The sequence below is a fragment of the Euleptes europaea genome, chromosome 9 (genome assembly GCF_029931775.1).
Source record: "Euleptes europaea isolate rEulEur1 chromosome 9, rEulEur1.hap1, whole genome shotgun sequence".
NCBI classification, from domain to species: domain Eukaryota; kingdom Metazoa; phylum Chordata; class Lepidosauria; order Squamata; family Sphaerodactylidae; genus Euleptes; species Euleptes europaea.
Genome location: NC_079320.1, coordinates 22,221,977 through 22,245,592, shown reverse-complemented (window position 1 = coordinate 22,245,592; position 23,616 = coordinate 22,221,977). Strand labels below are relative to the sequence as shown.

Genomic DNA, 23,616 nt, shown 5'->3' with positions numbered 1-23,616 from the left:
TGTTACTCTTAAAAAAAAATTGGGACATAATCCAGTGAGACTCAGTCATGGTGGTTTTTCCACATGTGTTATTTCCATTGGTTGTGTGCCCATACTGTGTCAGGCTTTTTTTCCTTTTTTGCACTTGTTTTGCTCCCTCTAGTGGTCGCTTCGATCTTTCCTAGCTGTTTCTCCTGTTTTTTTTTAAGAGCACCTTTAAAGTACTCAGAGAAAACCTAGGAAAAAAATCATTGGAAAAAATCAAAGTGACCCCTACAGGGAGCAAAACACATGTGGAAAACAAAACCCAAAAAAGCACAACGCAGTAAAGGCACACAACTGATGGAAATAACACGTGCAGGAAAACCCATGGTTGATGCTCCAACTTAACACACAGTTATGGTGGAACTTACTTCTAGATAAACCTCCATAGGGGCAGCCTGCATGCACTGTTGAAAGAGCCTGATGAATTTAAAGTAGAGAGGAGCCATGGCTCAAGGATGGAGCACATAGGCTTGTTGCAGTTTCCATCTATTTGTGAAGACTTTCTTCAAGATGCATTTGATTAGGCTTCATAAGCTGGGGATTTCAAACTCCTCACTACCCCCAAAAAAATGAACCTGTGATAAAGTCTTCAGAAAATGAACCCATCCCAAGAACTGAGATCTGACAGCTCTTCCCTTCCCTTCTCCTGTTTCAGTGGCTGCTGTCACCTCTTGTTATACATAGCAAAAAAAGCCCTCACAAAGCTGTACGCTCTACAGGAAAGCGCAGTGTCGTCTTTATGCAACACAGAGTATTTTTCTCTCTCCTCCACTGACTCTCTCACCCAATCGAAAGGACGTCTATCTTTTTCTGCTAAATATAAGGGGCACCTTCCCTGTGTCTTTCCCTTAAGCCAGTGCTTGATTATCTGAGTCAACTGTGTGTCCAAGTCACAACACTTCTATATAAATCTATGTACGTTCAGGAGGTATGTAGATTATGCCTATTTTGGTGTGCCAGACTAAGAGCCAAACAAGACATGATTTACAAAAGAGAGAGTTGTGTCCAGGTTCCCCCGACCGGACTCTCCCTCCCCACAGCCACACAGCAGCTTTGGAGAATGTCGGTTTAAAAGTAAGGAAGAGCCCAATTCGGTTCAAAATGCCACCATGGGGGAAAGAGGGGCTCATGCTGTTTTTCTGCACTGGAACAATGCTGGGGGGGGTGTCATTTCAGGTGGGTAGCCATGTTGGTCATCAGTAGAAGAGCAAGATTCAAGTCTAGTAGCACCTTAAAGACCAACAAGATTTCCCAGGGTATAAGCGTTCGAGAGTCAAAGCGCCCTTCATCAGAAACAAGGCGGGGGGGGGGGAGTTATTCCTCCATTTTTACAGGTGCACATGCATGGAATACTCCAAGTGGAGCAACAAAAACAGGGAAATAGCTCCACTCCAGCACCATTCAGTGTGGAAAAATGGCAGGAGGAAGTAGGACCCCCTCCTCCCCTCATGGCAACATTCTGATCCCAATTGGGCTCTCCTTTTTGTGGGAAGAAAGAGCTGAATCCATTTCAGAGAACCTGGACCCAACTCTTTAAAAGATATTGGGCCTAGTTTTGCCCTAAAATCTGGGATACCCAGGATCAAATCCTACTTTTACATGGGTGACCTTGGGCCAGTCACACACTCTCAGACTCACCTACCTCACATAGAATAAAATGAAGGGAGCTTTGGGTCCCCGTCGGAGAGAAAAGTGGAATAGAAATATCTAAATAAACATATAATTATAATATGTTACCACAAGACCTTCATTCACTGTTCAACACACTCCCATAAATTCATAACTTGCATTGCAAACATACATACCAATAAGCTGAACACTAGATCAGCTCCCAGGCTTTTCCTCACTTCTCGTATCAAGTTCACTATTCTTTAAAGATGTACAATATATACTTATATGTTTTTGGATATATGTCCATCCTTCATTCACCTTTCATACACAATGATACATGTAGACTTAAAAAATCACACAAAAGAAGCCTGGAAATTGAGGAGCAAATGTGTTGATGATGTTACAGGCGCTAGCCAATAGCTACCCCCAGAGCAGTGATTTTCCCCATTCAAGCTGTACTGCACTAAACTCCTGCAGAATGTTTCTTTTCCAGAGTTCATCCCAGGAAAAGAAAGTTTCATAGAATCACAGAGTTGGAAGGGACCACCAGGGTCATCTTGTCCAACCCCCTGCACAATGCTGGAAATAAGTTTGTTAAATTGTGGAATTATGGAGATATTATAAAGTTATGTCGGCACCCATAGACAAATTTCAGAATGAAGCCAATGTTTGCCTGTTTCAGCAAAAACTAGAAAGGGGGCTGTAATTTTGCAGCCCAAACCTTTATATGTTGACTGAGGGACAAATCCCTTGAATGTGGTGGACCTCACTCTTAAGGAAGTGTCTATAGAATTGCATCCTAAGCTCAGTTTCCTACAGACCACTGCAGCATGGCTTCTGTTTGTGCCTGATCACTTCAGTAATATCTGCAACAGGGGCTGGGCAGGAGACAACCTTCCTCGTCCAGTACAACTTCACACATTCATGAAGCTGCCTTATACTGAATCAGAGCTTTGGCCCAGCAAGGTCAATTCTGTCTACTCAGGCTGGCAGCAGCTTTTCAGGGTCTAACATTGGCCAAAAACACATGGTCCCTTAACCCACTTTATTCCCCGTTTCAGCCAGGATCAAATTTACCCGGGCTGGGGGGGAAACTGTAAGCATTACCTTGAAAAGCAGGGACGAAACTGTGCCAATCAATCCATGTAAACAGAAAGTGCGGGAGACATGAAGTTCCTGGTTAGTTTGGCACACACCCCATGCCCCCGGTGATTGGTCATTTCAAATTGACCAATGAGGGCCTTCCTTGCCCCGGGAAACAACCAATCACACAGGGTGGGGGTGTTGCAAGCTAAACAGGAACTCTCCTGCAATTTCTGTTTACATTGATGGATTTGCACACAGTTTCATCCCTGCTTTTCAAGGTAATGTGTACAGTTTCCCCCCAGCCCAGGTCAATTTGATCCTGTCTGAAACAGGGAATAAAGTGGGTTAAGGGACCATGCGTATTTGGCCATTGAAGTCTTTCACATAACCTCCTACCTGGTCCTTTTAACTAGAGATGGCGGAGATTAAACCTGGGGCCTTCTGCCGGCAAAGCAGAGGCTTTTCCACTGAGCCACAGCCCCTTACCTTCCTGGCTTCCAAATGAATGGGGCAGAGAGGGAAGGAGCAGGAGCTTTCCCATGAATTCCCAGAAGCTACATCCAAGCCAGCCACTAGAAGACAGATTTTCAAATTTGGTTGTAGGAAATGTGTGCTAACAATATTCAAAAAAAAAATATCTGATCATCTGAATTTCAAATCACCACTGTGCTACTTTTCGTTCCATGCATTCTTCAACTATATGGGCTCTTTTGCAGTCTCCCTAACGCTTCAGGGAAAGACGTTGATGCCTCACTCCTGTATTCAGATATTCATTAAAAGTGCTTAATTTTACACTCTGCTTGCAGCAAAATGAGCTCATTTCCTCCCCCCAAAAAATATGGCTGGAAACCAGAGGATGTTCAGACAACTGCACTGGAGAAAAACTCTGGTTCCTTCCTGCTTGCCTACTGATTATTCCTTTGACAAATATGTTTTGAGCACAGCAGTTAACACACCGTCATTTATCTCATCAAAATAGCAGCAGGGACGACCCATTCACTTCCACTGATTTCCAAAGCTGCAGCATCCAAGTTGACTCCGACGACTATCGGTAAGACATCCTCTGTGAGGGTCTCTGTCTTTGTGTCTCTGCTTTCCATCACCTGCGGTGTTATCAGTGAACTCGTAAAAGCAGTTCACACCTTCTGGTCTCAGGCGCCAGGCCTGATGGCCCATGTATCTTCCCCCCCGCTGTTCTTCCTGCCAGTACTCCCTCAGGCCGGTGCGGCCTTGGAAGTGTGATAGCCGCACCAGACTTCCTGGGATCCGTCTGATGTTTTGTATTATGCCAAGCTTGTAACTTCCCATAACAATAAGTGTGAACCCCAGTGCCCCAGTGCCCTGGAGTCAATATATTCTGTAAACCCGTATAGCCCCTCACTTGCAACTTTCTACCTGTGCCTGTCTCATCTCCTGAAGGCTTCAATAAATCTATTGTTTCTGTATCAACGTCTGAGCAACTGATTTGGAGAAGCAAACTCAGAGAGGGGGATCTCTCACATTAAGTTGCAAGTCCCTTGCCTCTCGGACTGCAGCTGTACCGCTTTGGACAGAATGTCAGCCGACGAGGACACCACCCCTAACCCCGATGTCCCCAAGGAACCGGACGAGCCGGAGAAGCCGGACCCGAAGGAGGAGGGAGCCAAGCCAAAGAAACCGAAGGGTCGCGCCCCCGACCAAGATCGGGACGAACGTCCCCGGGGGCTTACTTATTGGCTGGACTCTCCCAAGGGCTGGTCGCTCTCGCGGACTGCGGCGAAGGATCGCCGGTTGGCCTTCCCCAGCACGGGACTCGAAGGGGACCCGGCCCGCAAAGAGGCCCTCATGGAGGAAGAACGAAAGCAGTGGCAGGAAGACCGCCGGGCTATGCAGGAGCAGATGGAGATCATGCAACGCGTAATGGGTGAGATGGCCACGACCCTAGATGCGCTGAAGTTGCAACCTCCAGCCGGTGCTCCCCCAGACGGGGCGCCGGTAGTTCCGCCCGCAACCCCTGCCCCCCCGGCCCGTCGGGACCTGAAAGTCACGTATGACGGGTCGGGAGACCAGTTGACCTTTTTTATGGTCCAAGTAGACATTTTTATGCGGGAACAAGGCCGAACCTTCGTTTCTGAGGAGTCCCGGGTGCAGTACGTGGCTTCCTTACTGCAAGGGGAGGCGGCTGCCTGGATGGTGTTGCAGTATGAACTCCGCTCGCCGGTGCTGCGAACCCTGGACGAGTTCATGGTAGCACTCCGAAACCGTTTTGAGGACCCGACTCTGGGTGAGCGGGCTAAAGCCTCCCTGATGCAACTGCGCCAAGGGACTAAGTCGGTGGCGCAGTATGCAAGTGAGTTCCAGTCACTGGCTAGCCGAATTCTGGACTGGAGTGAAGCTACCTTGGTACAATGTTTCAGGGAGGGTCTCAACCCAGACCTCCAACATTGGGCCTTCATGCAAGGGAACCCCCCGGATGTGGAAGGTTGGGTTCGCCATGCTGCTGACATCGAGAATCGCAAACAACTCCTGAACTTGTCCAAGCAACGGCTTGGGCGAGACCCCAGGCCCCGAGGTGACCGTGGCCGGGAACTCCGGCAAGGGGGTGGCGGGGGTCTCTCGGCCGCGGAACGCCGCAAGCGGTTCGAGGCCGGCGTCTGCCTGATCTGCGGGGGAAAGGGTCACTTTGCATCGCAATGCCCCTCTCGCTCAGGCCGTCCGACCCCCCCCCGCCAAACCCAGGCCGAGCCGACGAAACCGGCCGCCGACAGCCAGCCTCGCCGCAGAAGTGGACCACTGAGCCGGCGCTCCGGCGCACCCTCCGCTCTCCACGCGCGCCCCCAGGATGGGGCATCCGACTCTACGGTCCCATCGGGGTCCCGGATTACAAATACCGTCTTTGATTCGGACGGCTCCCCGGAAGCCACCACCCCGTCCCCCTCTTCCAGCGAGGAGGAAGAGTGGGAACAGCCGGCAAAAAACGCCGTCGGTCTGCTGTAGAGGGGGCTCCGCAGCAGACCGTCCCTATCGTTGTGCAAGGAGCTCCACCGATGGTAAGCGCCCAAGAGGACAATGTATTTGTGCGTGTTCATCTGTCCCTACCCAAAGGGGGTCCCCCGTTAGAGGTCCCCGCGTTGGTCGACTCGGGGTGTGCCCGCACCATGATAAATGAGGAAACTGCCAAGAAGTTGGGTGTCCGGCGCAAGCGGCTTCCGGGACCCCTCCGTTTTTCCCAAATGGACGGGAGTGACTTTAAACGGGGCCCTGTGACCCACAGAACTGCAGCCGTGATTATGTCCGTGGGGGAACATTGGGAACGGTTGTATTTCACCATCGCCCCTATTGTAACCCCTGTGGTGTTAGGGATGAACTGGTTAAGGGGACACAATCCCTCCATTGATTGGGTTAAACGGGTGCTTTCCTTCCCCGAAAACCCCTGTGGGTTGCATGACAAGGAACGGGTACTCAGAGCTCCAGCCGCCGCACTGGTAGGGTCCCCCGCCCCAGTCTCTCCTCAATTACCCTCTGAGTACTCGCAGTTTACTGATGTTTTCGATGTTAGAGAGTGCGACGAACTGCCTCCCCACAGAGAAACGGACTGTGCCATCGAGATTGTAGGGGAAGGCAAACTGTCTAAGGGAAAGGTTTACCCCATGAGCCCTAGTGAAAAGACTGTATTGCGAGACTATCTGGATGTCAATCTGGCGAGGGGTTTCATACGCCCCTCCAAGGCTCCTTATTCAGCCCCAGCTTTCTTTGTAAAGAAAAAGACGGGAGATTTAAGACTGTGTATTGACTTTCGCAGACTGAACGCAGTCACCCAGTCTAATGCTTACCCCCTCCCTCTTATTCCTGACCTTCTAGCACAATTAAAGGAGGGCCGAATCTTCACCAAACTGGACTTGGTAGAAGCCTACCACCGCATTCGCATCAAAGAAGGAGACGAACCCAAAACGGCCTTTTCCAGTTGTTTTGGGATGTTTGAGTACCTGGTCATGCCGTTCGGACTTTCGGGGGCTCCGAGTGTCTTTATGCAATTAATTAATGAAGTTTTGCATGATTTACTGTTTCGGGGGGTGGTGGTATTTCTCGATGACATTCTTATTTACTCTGAGACCATGGAAGAACATGTGCGCCTAGTGCGAGAAGTGCTCCAGCGGCTGCGGGAGCACAAACTGTACGCTAAGGTGTCCAAGTGTGAATTCCACCAACCTTCTATTACATTTCTGGGGTATGTGATTTCCCACCAAGGGTTGGAAATGGACCCCGCCAAGGTCCAGGCGGTGCGGGACTGGGAAACCCCCACTACCCGCCGCCAACTTCAACAGTTTTTGGGGTTTGCCAACTTTTACCGGAATTTCATTCCCAACTTTGCCCAAGTTGCGCTTCCCCTCACTGCCCTGTTGCGTACCAAGGACAGGGGGGCTAGCGCCGCACTCCCCTCCGCCCGTCTGCAATGGTCTCCCCAGTGCCAGCAAGCTTTTGAACGTTTAAAGCTACTTTTTTCATCCGAACCCGTTTTGGCTCACCCGGATTGCACCAAGCCCTTCGTGGTGCAGGTGGATGCCTCGGATGTAGCCATGGGCGGGGCCCTATTGCAGAGGGATGAGGGGGGACGGTTGAGGCCATGCGCCTACTTCTCCAAGAAGTTTTCCCAGTCCGAAATCAACTGGGCCATTTGGGAGAAGGAGGCAGCAGCGGTCAAACATGCCCTTACCATATGGAGACACTTCTTGGAGGGGGCCGAGCTGCCGTTCGAAGTGTGCACAGATCACAAGAATCTTGAGGCTCTCAAGGGAGCTAGAAAACTCAATGCCAAACAAATTCGGTGGGCCCAATTTTTTGCAAAATTCCGGTTCACCCTCAAACATGTCCCTGGCAAAGAAAATGCCCTAGCTGATGCTTTGTCACGACTTCCCCAGTATCGCAACGATTTCGATCGCCCCGTCGACTCCCTGTTCACTCCCGAACAGCGAGGGGAAGTCCCTGGCTTGGCCGTCACCACCCGATCCCAAGCCCGCCAACCGGAGACCCCCCCTACGCTCAAAGGTATCCCGGAAGCATTCCAACAGCGACTCCGGGACGCCTCCTTACAGGAGGAGGAGCACCATCTCCTCCCCGCTGGCTTGGAACGAACCAACACTTGGTGGGTGCAAGGGGGGAAACTATATGTCCCATCTTCCCTTCGCAAAGAAGTATTGGGACTTGTACATGGGGCCAGGCTTGCGGGTCATTTTGGTTTCATAAAAACGCTTCACCTGGTTCGAAGGCAATTCTGGTGGCCCGGTATGAGATCTGATGTAGAGTTGTATGTGCGCAGCTGCCCCACCTGCGCCACAGCCAAGAAACGGATGGGAAAACCCCCGGGGCTTCTCAAACCGCTTGAGAACCCCTCCCGTCCCTGGGAAGTCATCGCCATGGATTTTATCACCGACCTACCTCCAAGTCGGGGGAAAACGGTTCTCTGGGTTATCACAGACCTCTTTTCCAAACAGGTTCATTTCGTTCCATGTGCAGGTCTTCCTTCAGCCCAGGGCTTAGCTAAACTGTTCATCACGCACGTCCTCAGGCTACACTCGATCCCGAGGAAGGTCCTCTCCGACCGGGGGGTCCAGTTTGTTGCCAAATTCTGGCGGGCTTTCCTAAAGTTAATGGGAGTGGAGGAACAGGGCCTTTCTTCCGCCTATCACCCCCAAACGGATGGTCAAACGGAACGAGTAAATGCGGTAGTAGAATGTTATTTGCGTTGCTATGTAAATTTCCACCAGGACGACTGGGTCGACCTGCTGCCATTTGCCGAATATGCGTACAACAATGCGCCTCATTCCTCTACCGGCTTTAGTCCCTTCCAAGTTATATACGGGACGGATTTTGGCCCTTTCGGTTCTGCCCCCGTCTCGCCAGAGCTCCAGTCTACCCCTGATCTTCAGGAGTGGATTCAGGTGGTTAAATCCACCTGGCCATGGTTGCTCAAAAATCTGGAAAGGGCAAAAAGCAAGTACAAGGAACAAGCAGACAAACACCGGTCTCCGGGGTGGGAACTCAAGGTGGGGGAGCAAGTTTATCTGTCCACCAAAAACCTCCGCTCTCTTCGCCCCTGCAAAAAACTGAGCGACCGTTATGTAGGACCTTTCCCCATTACCAGAGTAATCAACGAGGTTACCGTGGAACTGAGTCTCCCTAAGACTCTCAAGGGAGTTCATCCAGTCTTCCATATAAGCCTCCTCAAACCTTATGTAGCAGCTCCCCAGTTCCACCCCCCTCCCGCTCATGAGATTCCTACCGTAGTAGGAGGGGATACCCATTTGGAAATATCCAAGGTTTTAGATTCCAAATGGAAGAAAGGGAAACTGTTTTACTTTGTTCGCTGGAAAAACCTTGGCTCCGCTCATGACGAATGGGTGGCCGCACCCCACATGGCAGCCCCTCGCTTGGTCCGAGAATTCCACCTCGCTTATCCCGATAAGCCTCGTCCTCTCGGAGGGGGGCCTTAAGGGGGGCAGAATGTGAGGGTCTCTGTCTTTGTGTCTCTGCTTTCCATCACCTGCGGTGTTATCAGTGAACTCGTAAAAGCAGTTCACACCTTCTGGTCTCAGGCGCCAGGCCTGATGGCCCATGTATCTTCCCCCCCGCTGTTCTTCCTGCCAGTACTCCCTCAGGCCGGTGCGGCCTTGGAAGTGTGATAGCCGCACCAGACTTCCTGGGATCCGTCTGATGTTTTGTATTATGCCAAGCTTGTAACTTCCCATAACAATAAGTGTGAACCCCAGTGCCCCAGTGCCCTGGAGTCAATATATTCTGTAAACCCGTATAGCCCCTCACTTGCAACTTTCTACCTGTGCCTGTCTCATCTCCTGAAGGCTTCAATAAATCTATTGTTTCTGTATCAACGTCTGAGCAACTGATTTGGAGAAGCAAACTCAGAGAGGGGGATCTCTCACATCCTCTTTATAATCTAATTCATAATCAAGCATTGACAACTGGCCCATTAAACAAGGACGGCGTGCCGCATTGCTTTGTTGCAGCTTCAGGTCCCCCACTGCTGACTTGGGCAGAGTTCTTTTCCTGCAGCTGGCTGAATAATGGGCCCGATGAATGGCTGCAGGAAGATGTCGATGGAGGCATATCCCAGCAAGCTCCAGGACAGCATGCCAAGGGTTCTACCATAGAATGCTGGCCCTCCAATGGGGCAGGATTTTCTGCTTCTGCCTGCTCTTTCCAAATAAGTGTTCCCAGTGAAGGCTTCATAAAGCAGACATCTTTTGCTGGTACATGGTGTTTAATGCACCTCTGGCAGGACTGGACACCCAACCGGCCCTTAGTGTCAGAGGCTTAAGACCACCACAGTGCATTTTTTCATGGTTTATTTCCTCCAACCATACCTCAGACCACAGCCATAATATGAAGTCATTTCATATTGATATATAATAGTGGTTTGTTGGTTTGTTTATTTTAAAATATTTATACCCTGCACACTCAAGGCCCCTTGCAGCAAAAGCTGTAAGGACACAAAAACATCATCAGTGTTTAACAGCCAGTTCACAATGGGTAGCCGTATTAGTCTGTCTGTAGCAGTGGAAAAGAGCAAGAGTCCAGTAGCACGTTAAAGACTAACAAAATTTCTGGCAGGGTGTGAGCTTTCATGAGTCACAGCTCACTTCTTCTAAAGAAATTTTGTTAGTCTTTGACGTGCTACCGGACTCTTGCTCTTTTCCACTGCAACAGCCAGTTAACAGTTTACTCTCCGCTAGACACCTGGTGGAATAAAGTATTCTTACCTGCCTTCATGAGTGCAGCAAGTGAAGGCACCACCACACTTATGCTGATAGGCTTTTTCAAAGGAATGGACCTACCACAGAAAAGCCTATGTAGGCAAGGATACCATCAGAAGACGGCTGCCCAGGGAGTGTAACTGATGCATGCAAGTAAAACACAAGATGCTACGATCCAGGAAAATCCCACTAAGTCAGGGGTTCTTCCCCCTTTTTAGTGCCATGGACCCCTTTGGCAGTCTGGTGAAGCCTACATACCCCTTCCCAGAATTTTTTTTTAAAAATGCATAAAATAAAATACATAGGATTACAAAGGAAACCAATTATATTGAAACAGCCATGCTAAATTTCAGTTACAGGTTAGTGAAAATAAAGATGTGACATTTTTTTCTTCCATCCAAGCTCACAGACTCCCTGAAATCTATGGTCCGTGGACTCCAGGTTAGGAACCCCTGCACTAAGTACACAGAAGATGCTTATGCGCACCCAGCAGGGCTTCTGCATTTTTAAAAATTGTATGCCATCTCTATTCCCTCTGTTCTCTAATTATAAGTGCTGTTGAAGATCTCTGAATTATTTTTTGTTAAAAATCTTCTGGAACAGATCAGGGGTTGCAAATTAGCAGGAGGAACGGTGCAAACCTTATTGAGTATGACTCACGCAATTGTCGGTTTAAGGTCTATGCTTGGTGTACATGAAAGATGTCTTGAAAGCCGTGTTTCCTGTAGTGATCAGCTCATAGTGGTATGACTTTAATGACTTTTTAATGCTTTTGTAATCATGGATCAGTGACTGGGCCATGCTGTTTCGGCTGTTCATTTTTTCCCCCTGCCCGAAACACTTCCCTTTTAGGAGATCTCTTCTGTTTGCTTGCTAGCTTTAAGCTGCAAAATGGCCTCAGGTTACTATTTAGAATACACTGTTTTTGCCCAGGGCATTTAAAGAAGAAAGGGTTGCCTCAAAATAATCTCCCTGCATTTCTGCTCCAGGAGGAATTCAAACTGTTCAAAGATCCTCCCTGGTATTTATTTGTGACACTGCCTGTGCAACTGACATAAATTTGTGTTGGTGTATCTGTGTTTTCTTCTACACAAAACAAAACAGGGGTATTCTTAACATAGACGAGGCCAACATATTTATTTCAGAACGTGAGAAGAAGCACTTAGTGAACCCTGTTCTCAGCTATGGTGTATACCCATGATAGGCAGAATTGCATGGCGCAGAACTTGCTGGGCTGTGTGTGTGTGTGTTAAGTGCCGTCAAGTCGCTTCCGACTCATGGCGACCCTATGAATTAATATCCTCTAAAATGTCCTATCTTTGACAGCCTTGCTCAGGTCTTACAAATTGAGGACTGTGGCTTCCTTTATTGAGTCAATCCATCTCTTGTTGGGTCTTCCTCTTTTCCTGTTGCCCTCAACTAGCATGACTGTCTTTTCTAGTGACTCTTGCCTTCTCATAATGTGTCCAAAATACGATAGCCTCAGTTTAGTCATTTTAGCTTCTACGGTCAGTTCAGGCTTGATTTGATCTATAACCCACGGATTTGGGTTTTTTTTTTGTTTGTTTTTTGGCAGTCTATGGTATCCATAACACTCTCCTCCAACCGCTTCAGAATTCATGTAACGTTTTACTAGGAATTTATGGGAGGGAGGGAATTTATGGGAGGGAATTTAGGCCTGGTATTTATGTTTCATATGTATTTAACTGAGGGTTTTTATTTCTTTGCAGGTCCAACCGCTAACATAACTGAACATTTCAGAAGGAATGACACACACCCAGAAAGCACATCTCAGAATACAACACAAAGTGAGTGTCACAGTACAAGTGAGTGAAGACAGAAATCCTGGCCTCCTGGCCAAATACAGCTGTGGTCTGAGAGGCAGGAAAATGGGCTCATGCTTGTTCATTCTTAACTGTTTCATTGATTACAGACCCAGGGTGCCTGAAGACAAATTGTGAAATTACATTTTTGTGCACAAAGATGACATATTTACTTTGAAATGTGTGAATGGCTGTGCAAATGTTGTTCTTGTTGTTTCTTCTCTTTAACAACCCGCTCCAGAATAGGCTGACTCCTCATTCCTTGAACTAAGTTTTGGTTTATTGGCCTCATCCACCCCATTACTTTGTTCAGGAATCCCACAGTCTCACTTGACTTGGCTACCAGGAGAAAATAGAACTGTCACCTTCATATTGGTAACACCAATGCTGCTGAGTTGTCTTGCTTGTGGGCTTCCTAGAGGCACCTGGTTGGCTACTGTGTGAACAGACTGCTGGACTTGATGGGCCTTGGTCTGATCCAGCATGGCCTTTCTTATGTTCTTATGTTAACACCTGTTTCGAGTCTCTGAGATTATCTCTACCCAACAGATTCATGTAGATATTTAATATCATGGAGGACAAGACTGACCCTTATGGGACCCTGTAGCATTGACGCTAGAGATTGTTCTTACAGAAAGAGCCATAAAACAATAACAATGATAGTCATCATCTACTTATGTGGCTTTGTAGACTGACAAAACTCTTGCAGTCCAATTGATCATTGGCTGGCAGTTTTCAAAGACATGCACTGAAAACAATTATACTATCAAGCAATTATATCCACTGCCAAAGAATATGGAGGTACCTCAAACTGAGCTAGAACAATAGTTCATTTAGCCCTGTACCATTCATGCTGACTGCTCCCTGAGGCTTTAGAAAAGGATTCCAGATGCTATCTTAGATCCTTTAGCTGTGCTCCACCTCTGTCTCTGAACCATGGCAGACAGAAAAAGGGGAAACCCTATGTACAAACAAATATAACAAAATTGGGACAGACAATAAAATGTGAGCTTATTTTCCAAATGTACATATGTTGGTTCAGAACATGGTTCCCGAACATGGCATCCATGAGTTTCTTTTGTGAAGTAGAGAGGGAACTTTGTTCTAGTCTAAGATTCCAGGGAGCTGGGCTGTTCCATGAGGAAAAGTATACAGGAGTAGAAGCCCACCCAGTTCATGTAATTCATGTAATTGTTTTGCAAAGTGAGTTGGGAGATTAGTGTGTTTTGCTCCACCTCCTGTGGCAACCATTTTGTGGTGGAGCTAAGTACCCCCCTCAAAACTCCAAAAGAGCCTGCAGGCTCAAAAAAGTTGGGGTCAGAGTATATATATATACTAAATATACAATCCTATCAAAACTTCTATGTTATACAAAACAGTAGAATTGTGGAAATAATTCTTTAAATACAAGGAAGCTCTCCCTACCATAATTCAAATGTACAATAGTTCAGTGGATACTATTTAAAGGAACTGTATACAAAATACTGTAATAATTCACAAACCAGTAGCTGGGATAGGTTCCACAGAACACTTGGCTTCATCTAATTAAAAAAAAAACAGCTCTATTAATTGGTGACAATGCAGCTTTAGTTGAAGAATAAAAGGAGTTTTTTTTTTAAGAACAGGAAAATTTCTCATGAAAAAAATACCACCACCAGGCTGCTGCCTCCTCCTGCAATGGTAGTATACCAGATTCCAATCCATCAGACACTGTTTTGTTTTTCCCTCCAAAGATTCCCCCTGCCTTACAGTGGTTTTTTAAAAGGTCATCCTGATTGGGCATAATATAATCCCAAAAGAAGGACCTTCCACTGCCTTGAGAGTGCTTAAACGTGATTAAGGCATGACTTATGGGGTTTATTATTATTTTAATAATGGCATTCTTTATAAGTAGGGGAAATTTTCTGATTATAAAAATTCTGTTCTTATCCCCCTTTTTATGTTTCTGATATCAGAAAAACACTTTCTCCATCAAAGGAATACTTAATGGGATGGAAGGGAGCTGGATGATCAATTCAATTTATTATGGTCATTGACCAGCAAAGTAGATAGACAAGGGATTAACATTGGTTAAAAAGATAAAATATAGCTTAAAAAGATAAAATAGGAGGATCCAATTCAATGTTTTTTATGTTCTTGGTCTGAAGATCTTTATTTAGTTGGTTATATGCCAACCCTAGCTAGTTATGGCCCTGATCCCTAGTCAGAATACTTGCACAAGCTAAAAAGGATCTAATTTTAATGAGGCTACTACTGTTAGTGAAGGGAACTGCATCGAAACCTCTAACGTATTATATAAAGCATCTGGTACTTCCCGATAATTCCGTTTCTTAAACTACATGTTCACCTCTATCTGAAAACCTGTGAAGCAGAGTGACTTAGATTTCACCCAGTGTAGGTCTGTTTTAAGTAAAGGATACTGATCTAGCATAAATCTGTGTACTTGAGATCAGTTCACCTGGAAAAAATGGCCGCTTTGGCAATTGGACTGTATGGCATGGAAGTCCCTCCCCTCTCCAATCCCTGCCCTCCTCAGGCTCTGCCCCCAGAACCTCCTGCCAGTAGTGAAGAGGGACCTGGCAACCCTAGGGTGGAGCCTGAGAAGGGTGGGGTTTGGGGAGGGGAGGCACTCCAATGGGGTATAATGCCACAGAGTCCACCTTCCAAAGCAGCCATTTTTTCCAGGTTAATTGATCTTTGTCGCCTGGAGATCAGTTGTAATCCCAGGAGATCGTCAGCTACCACCTGGAGGTTGACAACTCTACTTGGGCTCTGGACTAGATATTGCTTGTGTGAAATTTACATAGACTCAAAACAACTCAGCTCATCTGACCTGTATTATTATTATTCTTTAGACCACATGTGACAGCAGAGGAGAAAGCTGGGTGCTGTTGTGTTATCTTTTTTAAGAGCAAAAAAAAAACCCTTAACAATGAACCACAAGTACTTAATTTGAATGACAATTTTCTTTCCTAGGTAGCAGCTCTGGGAACACAGACCTTGTGCTGGATACTCCCTCTTACACCGGTGAGTAAACTTGGTTCCTCCTTCCACCCAATCCCCCGTTAGTCACTTCTGTGGGACGAAATGGTGTGGCTTTAAGGTAGCTGACAAAATGACGCTGTCAGCCTCATCTCAGTCCTTGGTGGGCCATGAACCAAAACCAATCTGCTTGTCTTGCCTGAGACTTCTCTGAAAGAAGGAGAGGAGATAATCGACCCTGAAACAACCCTGCAGAGTTTTCACCTTTGAGTTCCGCATTTATTACTGAGCAAGGAGGTCAATGCAAAATAAGCGAGAAGCCTGAACCACATTTAAACATTTTTTTTTAAATTTATATTTTTATTTTAATACAAATTGATAGATACAGAAAAAAATAATATATATGTATATGATATACAACATACAGAAAATACAGAAAAATACAAAAGACTACTGAAACTGGGAAGATAAATAGACATAATAAACCAAACTGAGGTTGCTACCATACATACAATTAATCTAGCAAGTTGCTACTATGCATACAGTTACACACGCTTGACTAATTATCTAACCACCACCATCTGTGCGATCTTTGATAAATCCAGGTCACAACTTTACATTTGTAAAGTAAACATGTGTTGTCTCTTTCCCATAAACAGATTTACCTGCAAGATGCGCATGCATGCATTGTAGTATGTGAACAAGGCTAGAGGAAGTGAGATTTCATACAGAAGTCAACAGTTCTAGCACAGAGCAAGCAAAACCACATAATGGAGTGAAATGTTTATACACACCGTTTTTATACACATATTTACACAAATCACGACTCTGTGGTTGTTAGCATTTCTTATAATTTTGCTATTCTGAATTCTCATGGGAGAGGTATTATTAAACCTTAAGGCCCGATGGCTTGCATACGGAAGCAGGCTTTGCCACAGAGATGAACACTGTGCACGGGCTTCAGAGTAAGTACAGATAGGGGAGAAAGGCCAGTCATCTTCTGTCATAAAGGCTGCAAGCTTGCCACCTAGGGGATGCGCATGGACTTGGAAAAGCCAAGCAAGTCCCTCATGATAGACAAGAGTCACGGGAAGCTGCCTTATACCAAGGTCGGATCATTGGTTCATCTGGCTACCAAATACTCTGCCGGGCAGGAACTCTCCAAACTCCTGAGCAGAGAAGCGTTTTTCTAATCGCTTGGTATCTTTACACTGGAGACGGCAGATTTGAATTGGGGACATTTTACATGCAAAACATATCCTTTACCTCGAAGGCCTGGCTGCTCCCCACAGCCATGAACACTGAACTATTCTGTATATTTTATTATTTAAAAAAAAAAAACTGTAGTTGGTGACAAACTCTGATTAAAATAAATTTTCTCTCTATTACATGTTGCAGGTATTATTTTGCCAGTCATCATTGCTTTGATAGCAATAACCCTCTCAGTATGCATCCTGGTAGCTTTGTACAGAATCTGCTGGAAGACAACACCAGGTCTGTATTCGATATTTAAAAAACTAAATAAAGTATCCTTTGCATTCCTGGAACGTTTTCTGATTGTGTAGAGACATCTGCTTTGTCTTTGTATGGCCCCCGTAAAATACATGAACACATGAAGCTGCCTTACACTGAATCAGACCCTTGGTCCATCAAAGTCAGTATTGTCTACTCAGACTGGCAGCGGCTCTCCAGGGTTGTTGCTGCTTTTGTTATTTGCATGGGGCAAGCCAGCTTACTATTAGATATAGTGACTAGAAAGGACTCATGAGGACAAGAAGGGGCCCATGAGGACCCTTAGCTCTGGCTTCCCTCCCTCTCTGCCTCATCTCTGCCCAATCCCCATCTCCCCTCATCCCTCCTCTGGCTCCAGTTCACTTCCCCTTCCACCTTCTCCTCCCACAGGTGGCCACCTTTGCTGGCTGCAACATTTTGTGCACCGTTTGGGGCCAGGGCACTACAGCAACCCGAAATGTCACCCTAATTCCAGGAGGGCTGTGACACCAGTGGATGCTCAGGGGTAGCCAGAAGGGCCCACATAAATGCCCCTATACCGGCTTCCATACCCATTTGCACGGCGCAAGTGGAATGGATGCCGGCATAGGGGTCACACCGCCTCTTAAGCCCATTCGTCCCCCAACCTCAGGGGGCCTCCCCTCCCCCCTTCCCTCTCCAGAGTGGTGTAGTGGTTAAGAGCAGTGGTTTGGAGTGGACTCTGATCTGGAGAACTGGGTCTGATTCCCCTCTCCTCCACGTGAGCGGCGGAGGCGAATCTAGTAAACTGGATTTGTTTCCCCACTACTACACACGAAGCCAGATGGGTGACCTTGGGCAAGTTACAGCTCTGTTAGGGCTCTCTCAGCCCCACCTACCTCACAGGGTGTCTGTTGTGGGGAGGGGAAAGGGAGGGGAGGGGATTGTAAGCCGGTTTGAGTCTCCCTTAATTGGTAGAGAAAGTCGGCATATAAAAACCAACTCTTCTTCTTCCTCCTCTGAATAGGAATAATGTAGACTGAAAGGATGCCACCTCTACGGCGTTTACAGTATATTTGGGAACTGGTACGCCATCATGTAGGGGTTTTTATTGTTTGGTTTTATTCATGATTATATGTATTGAATGTTATTGATGTTACCTGCCCTGAGCTGGCTTGCTGGGGAAGGCAGGTTATAAGTCTTAAAATAAATAAATAAATAAATAAATAGATTGTTTCATAATCAATTTACAGTACAATTAAGCCATAAACTAAACCAGCTAAAGCAATTATAAGTCTTTAGGGGAGAAACTGTATTTGATTCTTGTTCTTATTGCTCTGGATAGTTCTTTTTTATGAACACAGACAAGCTATTCAGTAAATAAGTCTGAATTTGGAGAATGCTCACATTGCATGTTTAACTACTTCTTTATGTAAACAAAACCCTCTTACTTTCATGTAAAAGGCTAGCAAGTCAGGGAGTTAGAACCCTTTCCCCCTGAATTATTAGCTTTCTAGTGAAGGAATGTTGAGATAATATGAATTGTCTTCTCTTTCCAGAGAGGCAAGAGAATGAAACTGAACAGTAAGTTTTTCTTCTATCTTCCTCGTTCCATCACGCTAAAGGAAACGTGCTATAATGGTGATCTGTCGACAAACTCCGTTGTTGAAAATAACGATGGTATTAAATCAAACAGAGGGATGCAGCTAATAGTTCAGTCTTCTGCATTTCTGGTTCAGAGCATCAGCACATCTGGTTCAGCCAATCCTACATTACCTCACCAGTTACATGTGTATTTCTCAAGAAACAGAGCAGCCCAAAATTAATGCCAAATAACACCTTTATGGTTGGTAAGATGAGGTAGAACAGCAATGCCCAACATGTAGGGTTGCCAACCTGCAGGTACTAGCTGGCGATCTCCTGCTATTACAACTCTCCAGCTGATAGAGATCAGTTCACCTGGAAAAAATGGCCTCTTTGGCAATTGGACTTTATGGCATTGAAGTCCCTCCCCTCCCCAAACGCCACCCTCCTCAGGCTCCACCCCAAAAACCTCCCGCCAGTGGCAAAGAGGGACCTGGCACCCCTACCAACATGGTGCTCATGTCTGCCATTGTACCCACCAGTGTGTTTCCTGTTGTTCACTTGCTTCCTCCCAAATCAAAGAGCCATTCCTGGCATTCTTCCACTTTGGTGGAGTAGGAGGGGGGAGCAGAAGAGTCCAAGAAGCACTGTGTAGCTCTGGGCACAGTACCATTTTCATTGGAAGAACAACATTAGACCTGCCCACTGCATCAGCTTCCAGTTAACCCTTAATGACAGATATTCTGCTTCAGACATTTAAGATACCTCTGAGAATCATTACTATGCATTTTTCTTTATTGTTCCAATATGATATCGGGTTAAGAGACCATGCCTAAGATGAGATCAAGTTAAAATGAGGGCTGAACGAAACAAGAGCGCTATAATAACAGCACTTGCATAGCTGGTCTACGCAATGCCTCCTTTTGTTGGAAAGTCAACATTACAGTATCTGCCTGGAAAATACACAGATTTGGGCCCTAAAAATACATTGATTTATGCTCAAACAGATGCAGCTCAGAAGGTTGGATCCCTTGGGAATATTTTGTCAAGCAGTTGCAAGGAGAAGAGGTGATTTTGAACTGAGCAAGTAGAACAAGTGGAGGAATTTTATGGATTTTTTCCCCCTTCGTGATTGCTGTGAGCAGCTTTTGACGATATTATTCCTTCCTTTAATGGTTGACTCATTTGACCAAAGGTCTCAAGTCGGGAAGACAATATTATTGAAAAAGTAGGATATGGGAATTTTAATTAATAACAATAAATGAAAACTCTTTCCCTAGTGCTATTTCTTATCTAAACCAACCACCAAAGCTGCGTGGTTCAGAGTTTATATGCTATCTGTATTTTTTCCATTGCCCAAATAATACATTGAGGGAGGGGAACAGATTAAACAAAACGGTGCAGGAGAAAGGGCTAGTAATCATTTTCACATTGACCTATGAAGCTGCCTTATTCAGAAAATTGATCTTCCAAGGTCAGTATTGTCTACACTGACTGGCAACAGCTCTCCAGGATCTCAGGGGAGAGGTCTTTCTCATCACATACTGGCCAGTCTTTTCAACTGGAGATGCTGGGGATGGAACCACTTGGCCCTTTTGCATGCAAAACAGATGGTGTGCCACGGCTATGGCCCCACCCCACCTATTGCTCTATTTGCTATGATTTACTGAATTTAGTAGTTGCCCTATGGTTAGGGTTGCCAACCTCCGGGTGGTGGCTGGAGATCTCCTATTACAACTGATTTCCAGGAGAGAGAGATCAGTTCCCCTGGAGTAAATGGCCGTTTTGGCAATTGGACTCTATGGCATTGAAGTCCCTCCCCTCTCCAAACCCCACTTTCCTCAGGCTCCACCCCCAAAACCTCCATTTCCCAACCTGGAGCTGGCAACCCTACCTTTGGTAACTTTGTAGCCATTGGCAGAAAACACCGCTTTCATCAGAAAACACCACTTTCAGCTACTTTATTTAAATCCTCTATAATTACCTGGAAATACCTGGAGATTTTGGGGGTGGAGCCTGAGGAGGGCAGGGTTTGGGAAGCAGAGGGACTTCAGTGGGGTATAATGCCACAGAGTCCACCTTCCATAGCAGCCATTTTATGCAGATGAATTGCTCTCTGTCATCTGGAGATCAGTTGTAATAGAGGGAGTTCTCCAGCCACCACCTGGAGGTTTGTGACCCTGTCTATAGACCTTGGGAGTAAACCATGCCTCAAATCAATCCAGATGTTTTCTGCATTCTCAATTTCCTGGCCTGGAAGTTCCTGGTTTTTTTGGGGGGGGGATCTGTTCTGCACATGGTTTGCTCCCTCTAGTGGCTGATTCATATTACACCAGTTTATGTCTGGCATGAAAACCTGCAATTTAACTCTGTTGGGAGATATGCTGTACATAAACCGGTGTAATAACGAATTGACCACTAGAGGGAGCAAACCTCATGTGGAATAGAAAAACCCCCTGAAGAAACAGGAATTTACAAGCCAGGTGGTTACTAAATATTTTACAGTTAAGCACAGAATTTTTGGTTGATGTGTTGTTCTCCCAAGATTAGAACCTACTGCTGTGCCTTAGAGCTGTTGTTGTTTTAAACCAGGCTCTCCAGTTGTGGATTTCCCAAAGAATGTTTTTGACCCTTTGACCCTGGCAGCCAGCATACAAACTACCACAGGTTGTAGTCCTATCTAGGATCTTGCAGATCTGCTTTGCTAGTGGAAGTCCTTTCCTCCAATGAAAGGAGCCTTCCCCGTTGCAAGATGTCTAGAAGGTCTAAAACGCATGGTCACTTAGCCCAGTTCCAGCCCCGTTCCAGCCCCGTTCCACCCAGGATCAAATGAACCCGCATTACCTGGAATGAGCAGGGACTAAACTGTGTGCAAATGGATCCATGTAAACAGAAAATGCGGGTTCCTGCTGAGTAATCCCCCCCCCCAGCTCCTGGTGATTGGTCCTTTTGAATTGACTAATGGACGCTTCCCCCTCCCCCCGCTTGTAATTTTAAAAGCATTTTAAGAACTAAAAAACAAAAAACTGAGCTACCTGAAAGAAGGGGGGGGGAATCCAAGCCTTGTTTTATAAAAAACTTTCTTTTTCTCAAAAAAAGCTCGGAAGTAGCAGCAGGCAGGAAACAGTTGAATCCCTGCCGCTTCAAACACTGCTTCGTGATTGGCTATGAGAGATGCCAGTCATCTGTGTTTCCCCCTGTTTCTGTTTCTCCCAGAAGAGGAATGGGAAAAGGCGGGTTCATTTTGCTTCGATACAGGGCTGAAAGAAGGGTAAATAAGGTTCCGTCCGTTTGCGAAGATTTTATCCTGGGTGAAACTGGGAGGGAACTGGGCTGGAACGGGGCTGGAACTGGGCTAAGTGACCATGCGTTTTAGACCGAAGAGTGTCTTGAGAACACTCCTGCTGCAGCAAAGGACCTCTGCTGGTGGAATGGATCTGTAGCATCCAGCCCAGAGGGACTTACTTCTAAGTGGGATTTAGTTCTGCCTCCTCTCACTGGCCAAAAACGCATGGTCCCTTAACCCACTTTATTCCCCGTTTCAGCCAGGATCAAATTTACCCGGGCTGGAGGGGAAACTGAAAAGCAGGGACGAAACTGTGCCAATCGATCCATGTAAACAGAAAGTGCGGGAGACATAAAGTTCCTGTTTACTTTGGCACACACCCCACGCCACCGGTGATTGGTCAATTCAAATTGACCAACGAGGGCCTTCCCTGCCCCGGGAAACTACCAATCACTGGGGGGCGGGGATGTTGCAAGCTCAACAGGAACTGTGCACGTCTCCCGCACTTTCTGTTTACATGGATGGATTTGCACACAGTTTCGTCTCTGCTTTTCAAGGTAATGCGTACAGTTTCCCCCCAGCCCGGGTCAATTTGATCCTGGCTGAAACAGGGAATAAAGTGGGTTAAGGGACCATGCGTTTTTGGGCACTCTGGCCAACCCGCCATTTAAGATCCTCTTCCCAAGCCCTGTTCTCTGTACTCCTGCATTTTCAGTGGTGACATTAGGGTGGCCAGGTCCCTCTTTGCTGGTCCCTCCTACCGGTGGGAGGTTTGGGGGCTGGAGCCTGAAGAGGGCGGGGTTTGGGGAGGGGAGGGACTTCAATTGCCAAAGCGGCCATTTTCTCCAGGTGAACTGACCTCTATCGCCTGGAGATCAGCTGTAATAGCAGGAGATCTCCAGCTAGTACCTGGAGGTTAATATAAAAAATACTCACAATACTGGTAACCAAAGGCTGAGGAGAAAGAGACCAGCACAACTCAATATATTAAACAATTCATTAACTAATAACAGTGAAAATAACAACCACAAAGGTGCAAATATATACAGTTATTTACAAAGGTATTCAAAAAGCCTAATAGCAAGTCCAAAAAGTCTATTAGAGGCAATATTTCTTCGTCCAAATGTGGTCGACACTGTCAGAAATCAGTTGAGACAAAGTCCAATCCAACTGTCAACTGTCAACTGATTTCTGACAGTGTCGACCACATTTGGACTTGAAGAAATATTGCCTCTGATAGACTTTTTGGACTTGCTATTAGGCTTTTTGAATACCTTTGTAAATAATTGTATATATTTGCACCTTTGTGGTTGTTATTTTCACTGTTATTAGTTGTTAATGAATTGTTTAATATATTGAGTTGTGCTGGTCTCTTTCTCCTCAGTACCTGGAGGTTGGCAACCCTAGGTGACATCCTTTCTTTGGAATGACCTCTCCGTTGAGGCTTGCCTGGAACTTACCTCAGTATTTTTTAGGCATCAGGTCAAAACATTTTTTTTTACTCAGGCATTTAACTGAGGGGTTCTGTGTTTTAGCTGTTTTTATTATCCGCTTCTAGCCCAAGGAGCTATTTCATTGATATCATTTTAAAGTGCTCAGAGTTGTTTTATGCCCCTTGCTTGTTTTCAATATTGATAATTTATTTTGTTTTTATACTTTTGTCATTGTTTTGGCTTGTGAGCTGCCTTGGGGAAGTCTCTGGAGAGCCACAGGTTTTGCTAAATAGATAAATAATAAGTAAATATTCATTGAATCATGATGACAACCAATCACTCTGAATCCAGTTCCAGAGATATACTCCGTTTTTTTCTTGATGATAATTGTCTACTTCAATGTTTCCCAACAGCACTTCATTAGATAAAGAGAATGTGAAATTAATTTCTGTTAAGACAACTTCTCCAGAGTCTGGTAAGTTGGTTTCCTTCATGCTTGCTCATGACTGATTATGCTGGGACCTGGCAAGAAACGAAGAGAAGGCTTTTAAAAATAGAAGGTTAATTAT

At 46.0% G+C, this 23,616-nt stretch overlaps 1 protein-coding gene across 1 annotated transcript in view; it reads left to right on the top strand.

Moving 5' to 3' along the window:
• EMCN (endomucin) overlaps positions 1-23,616 on the top strand; it is a 42,129-nt gene that overhangs the window by 12,987 nt on the left and 5,526 nt on the right. The window contains exons 3-8 of the mRNA XM_056855822.1: positions 3,704-3,772; positions 12,200-12,277; positions 15,269-15,319; positions 16,673-16,768; positions 18,304-18,328; positions 23,461-23,522. Coding sequence (XP_056711800.1) covers positions 3,704-3,772; positions 12,200-12,277; positions 15,269-15,319; positions 16,673-16,768; positions 18,304-18,328; positions 23,461-23,522 — 381 coding nt within the window. The remainder of the gene's footprint in view (positions 1-3,703; positions 3,773-12,199; positions 12,278-15,268; positions 15,320-16,672; positions 16,769-18,303; positions 18,329-23,460; positions 23,523-23,616) is intronic.